General features: G+C 36.3%; 1 protein-coding gene across 1 annotated transcript; it reads right to left on the bottom strand.

The window, feature by feature from the left end:
• Positions 1-1,790: 1,790 nt before the first annotated feature.
• LOC133806753 (ubiquitin carboxyl-terminal hydrolase 10-like) lies at positions 1,791-3,927 on the bottom strand. Its single transcript, XM_062244842.1, has 3 exons — positions 3,776-3,927; positions 2,302-2,556; positions 1,791-2,021 (listed from the first exon to the last, which is right to left on the bottom strand). The coding sequence occupies exons 1-3, from the start codon at positions 3,925-3,927 to the stop codon at positions 1,823-1,825; spliced, it is 606 nt and encodes a 201-aa protein (XP_062100826.1). The 3' UTR covers positions 1,791-1,822.
• Between the last annotated feature and the right edge of the window lie 1,452 nt (positions 3,928-5,379).

Genomic DNA, 5,379 nt, shown 5'->3' with positions numbered 1-5,379 from the left:
TGCCTTCTAAAGGGGATTTTAGGGTAATTTGCAAGGGTTTTTGACCTAAGGTTTGGGGTTTGGTTCCACCACCTTGTTTGGTGGAACTAGGTCATCCCGGGGGCTCGGGTTTGGCCCCGGGGCTAGGTTTTGAACTTAAGGGTTGATGTTGACTTTGGCCATGATTGTGTTTAGGTGAGCGCTAGGGCTCGAGTGGGATCGTGCTCAAGGTGTCGAAGGATTAAAGCTATTGAATTGAAAGGTAAGAAAGCTGCACCCGAATGTATGGTTGTGTATGGGACTAAGTGCTCCCGAAAGTTGTATTGTGTCATCGTTGGTATTATGCCAAGGGACACGTATAAGCGGTCTAAGAGTACCGCTCATGAGTTTAGCGCACGGAGCGCGAATTGGCCGTTGAGTGCCGGAAACAAAAGGATAACAGAGGGAGCTGCCTGTGAGCGCTAGCCCTGGTTATCGTCTGTGCATTATGTATTTGATGAGATGTTATATGTGTAATTCATTTGTTGCTAGTTGTTCATGCTCTGTTGTTTCTATGTTTTCTTGCTGGGCCTTGGCTCACGGGTGCTTCGTGGTGCAGGTAAGGGCAAGGGCAAGCTGGACCAGGCCTGAGGTGGAGAGCTCCGAGGTGAATTGTGCATAGCCAGCCGTTCGATCACCACGATCGAGAAGTGTGTCAGGGCAGAGATTACCTAACAGCTCGCTTTTGCCTTAGTATGGCCAGTTGATGTAACTAAACGTTGTAACTTTTGTAAATGGCTTTTAAACTACAAGTTTTGGGGATCCCATGTACGTAAACAATGTTTAGTAATGAAAACGTACTTTTGAGACCAAAACACTTTTAACCCTAGTTCCTCTTCTATTTCAGTAACACGCTTTTACTTTAATGACTTGATTAGCAAGTCTGGCACTTTATAAACACACAGTGTAACGGTCTTGGCTATCCAGGGCGTTACACAGTCAGAGACAATTCTTTTTGCTGGGTAGCTGGTGATACTGTCACCATACTTGAGGAATGTGAATGGCTAACTAAATTAACATGTATAATACAACAAAAGCCAGATTTTCATAGCACTTATTACATTAATACTCAACAATGACAACCAAATTTCAGTTTAGGGTAACCTTAGTGATAACTTCTTAATTAGTTTGAACAAAAAAAAGTGCATGAATAAGAAGGAAAAGTCTCCATGACAGAAAGAGGGAACCAAGTGCGGGGAAAAATAAATCAAAGAAATGTTATGATTCGAATCCATGATTTAAATAATCTTCAGCATTATCAATTACTCACTTCTTGATCCATCTGCAAGTTTGCCTCCTCCAAAGTTTGGTTTGAGTTACTCAGCCTTGAGTTCGCCGTTTATTGAAATAGTCCCAAATTAGTACCTGACATTTAAAGAAAGACTACAGTTAAAAAAAATTACTTTTAAATTAAATAAACAAAACCATACAACAATAACAACAAAATAAAAAGAACCTTTTCTACTCCACGAAGGCTACACACCCTCTCATAAAACTCCATTGTAGAGGCCTGAAAAAATAAAACATGTTAAAACATTCTCATTGCAGGAAATCTCAGAGACCTTTAAACCAAATAGAAGCTCTACCAAACATATACTTGTATTACTATTTTCTTTCCACTTTTCTCACATATACTTTCTTTCCTCTCTTTTCTTCACTACCAAACATAGTGTAAATTGTAGCCATAGCATTGACATCAAACAAACAGGGAAAAATGTAAAAACAATAGACAGGTAGAAACCAGGAAGTGCAATGTGTGCGCTTGCAAAAGATCGGACATTAGGAAAAAAAATCACTGGAAGCACTAGTGATTAATGATTATAGTTGAGTGAAAATCACTAAAAAAAATTACCTTTTTGCTTAATCTTAATACTGATACTGATTGGTTTTGGTCCCTAGAATCAATCAACTTAAGACAAAGCGGGTAAACCTCTACAAGAAAATTCTTGTGAAAAGTACCCTGAGATATCAATTTTCTTGGTAATGCTGGTCCTCCTTTGTACCTGATGATTTAAAGCACAAAAAATAAAAATAAGTGGTGCACACTAGTCATTACCTATTACTACTTGATGCAACTCTAAAAATCAACCTCATTCTACCAACACTAAACCCCAAAAAGATCACAAAAAAGGGGGCTCCCTGATTAAACTACCTTAGACCAACATAAAGTAACAGATTAGCTAAATATATATGTAACAACAAAGATAATATATGACAACAAAAAGACACACCATAAAGAAAATAGGGGCCAAAAAAAAAAGGAAGAGAAATATATAAATATACCAAGACAATAGTCTTTCCCAAACTTGATGGGAAACTAGAACATAGTCACGTCCTTCCTCCAACATTCTACGAAGCTCTAGTTCATCACCATCACTATCTTTGTTATTTAGAACTATATCAGAATTATCAATCTGCCCGGGTCTATTTGCACTCTTTAAAGTAATAACATCCATATTTTGAGATCCAGAAGACTGCTCATCAACCAAAGATTCAGCCACGCCTTGCTTCGTATATCTCTGCCAGCTTGAAAACCATCTGTGCAAAAAAAAAAACAATATTAATGGCCAAATGAGATCTACTAAAAAAAATGAGTGACGCCAGCCCAATACATGCACTAGTAACTGTACTTGCCAATCATCTAAGCATTCTACACTTTTTAATTTTATATAAGAAGCATTTACCTTTATTTTAAATAAAGTGATAAATCCATGGAGAAGATACCGGATTAATTTTCCTAATCAGAGTTCTTCCATTGGTTTTTTTTACTAATAGAACATAAACAAGAATTGTCTATTGCTTTACCAGAGGTTCAAAAGCAGAATAATCGGCATGCAAGGAGCAAGATATTTGCTAAAATAACCAAATTAAAGTTAGAACTTAGCAAAATAATCTCACTCATTTTGCACTAAGCAACCATGATGATCGCTCAGCATAAATTATGGTTGCTCAAATGACCATGATGATTGCTTAGTATAAATTTATGGACACTGAAAAACTATGAAATTATTATGCAAATAATATTTTTTAAACTTGGTTTACTGATAAAAAAATTTAAGAGTCATTCTTAGAAATGACTCTTCAAAAATTATTTGCAAAATAACTTTTGTGGTGGCTAAGCAAGCATATTCTATTACACTGACCAGCTATTATGGTTGCTCAATGTAAAACCAACGAGTTCATTTTGCTAATTTCACTTTTTTACCTTGTTAATTTGGCCCAAAGAAAAAAAACTCAATTTTTAATATAGTCAACAATTAGAATTTCATAGAGTTATTCTAGATGGTACACCCACATGTACGAAAACCAGGATAACCCAATAAATAAGAACATAACATATATTGCCTTCACTTCACATAAAGCAAAATTTTATAAAATTCTTTACTTGCACCAAGCAAAGAAAGATACCAGGCTTTTTAGTTAAACTAGGCTCTGAGAGCCACAAAATATTCAAAAACCTAGCCAAACATCCAATAGCCCACAAATAATACATGTCCATCTTGAAACTATTGCCCAAAAAGAAAGAAATATAACAACGAGTAACTAGAAGACTGGGCTTGCAAAACCTAGTGCACTCATCAGATGTTTTGAACTTAATTAAAAAAAAAAAAATCAATTATATAAGTTTAGCATCTAATGGGGCAATATAAGCATACTTTGTTTCCATATGAACAATTAATTAAAGAAAACAATCATAAGTACATCCAGAAATTCGAAACCAAGCATTAAGAACGCAAAGTGGAAAAAAGAAATCTACCTATTTGAAATAACGTAGTACAAATTGCCTTCCTTCAAATTATTCTCAGATGGGTTGGCAAGCTCTCTAATAATCCGACTCTCTTCGTCCGGGGGAAGCGGCAAGCAACTCGCTCCATTAGCAATCACGAATCCCGAATCAGGAATCGTCATGATTGAGATTCACAAATTCACAAATCAGGAATCAGGAATCGTCGCTCCATTACTCATATTCTTCTTCTTCTTCCATCTTCTTCCATCTCATCTCCATGGCAAAGGAGAACTTGGTACAAAGACAAAAAGAGGCTCTAACGATGAACTTCATTGCCAGAATAAATGCAGATTAGAAACAAATGTTCGATAAAACAGAGCAACAATCTACACAAAACCCACACTGCAATAACAAAAACAAAACAAAAAAGAACTAATCGAAGAGGGCTGACCTGCAAGAGCAAGCTACGGGAAAGACCGAGAGAGGTCTATGGGAAAGACCGAGAGAGATAGACCAAGAAGGGACCAGGAAGGGAAATACTGAAGAAATATTGAAGATTGAAGGGACCAGGAAGGGACTGAGAGACCAGGAAGGGAAAGACTGAAGAGGAAATGGGTACACGGGTTGAAAAAACTTAAGTCATTTGGCGGTACTTTATTTTAACTTACCGCCTGAAATTTTTTTCACCTACAATAACTCTTTTTAAATTCTATTATAATGATGTGTTATGGTAATGGGTGTTTGGTGTAGTGTCACGTATGCATGTTACATGCAAGTTTATTTTTACGTATAATTAAATGTTATTTGAGTAAGTCTGAGGTTCGTGATTGATGATCATTAATGATTAATGATTAAAATGATTTTTTTTTGTGATTCTATGTGAGACTTGCAAGCATGTTTTGATTTATGGAATATGCTAGAGTTTAGAAAGAGGTGCAACTTGTATGAGATAGGTGCTACGTGTGCATGACCCATGCAGACGTAGGATATGCTTGATGGGTTGATGTGTATTTTACATGATATTAAGACAAATGTTTGATTGTTGTTCTAGGCTCGTTGAGAAGTTGTCCCGCTCTTAATATTGCTTGGCCTTGAGGTGAGGAAGTTAGCTAAATTTCTATGAGTTTTGTCTTGGATGTTTAAAGTTAAACTGAAATCTTGAGATAAGTTGTTATGATATTTTTGTTGATCTGTTGTATGATTGTAACAAAGAGAACATAGTGTTGTTAGCTTTATGTACGCGACACAACAAAGAGAACAGAGTGTTGTTAGCATTATGTACACGACACAACAAAGAGAAAAGAGCATTGTTAGCGTGCTGAATGCAACACAATAAATGAGTTACTAAGGTTTGACATAACTATGAGGGCGGATGCGCCAAGAGGCCCCAAGTGGGCAGAGGATGATCAATTTCTAGGGTAATGTTTCCTTGTTTCCTCACATATTAATTACTTTATTTGCTAATGATTGTTTCAGATAAAGTTCATATTTATAATGGAATGCTTGTGTTATATTTCATATAATGTTAAAGATGTTGAGAATAGGTTTGTGTTATTTTCCTCGATATTTGTATCTGTTTGTACTTTCTTACTGGCCTTTTAGCTCACCCCTTACTCGCCCCCTTTCAGGTAGAC

Source organism: Humulus lupulus, chromosome X (genome assembly GCF_963169125.1).
Source record: "Humulus lupulus chromosome X, drHumLupu1.1, whole genome shotgun sequence".
Lineage (NCBI taxonomy): Eukaryota > Viridiplantae > Streptophyta > Magnoliopsida > Rosales > Cannabaceae > Humulus > Humulus lupulus.
The sequence above is the reverse complement of the archived record's forward strand: the minus strand, read 5'-3'. Positions and strand labels throughout refer to the sequence as shown.

What these genes read in the sequence shown, in the direction of transcription:
- LOC133806753 (XM_062244842.1), bottom strand. Translation starts at nt 3,927, where the DNA reads ATGACGATTCCTGATTCGGGATTCGTGATTGCTAATGGAGCGAGTTGC. An exon ending in TACTACGTTATTTCAAATAG is followed by an intron (nt 2,557 to 3,775) that starts GTAGATTTCTTT and finishes TTTTTTGCACAG; the next exon opens with ATGGTTTTCAAGCTGGCAGA. An exon ending in TGGGAAAGACTATTGTCTTG is followed by an intron (nt 2,022 to 2,301) that starts GTATATTTATAT and finishes TTAAATCATCAG; the next exon opens with GTACAAAGGAGGACCAGCAT.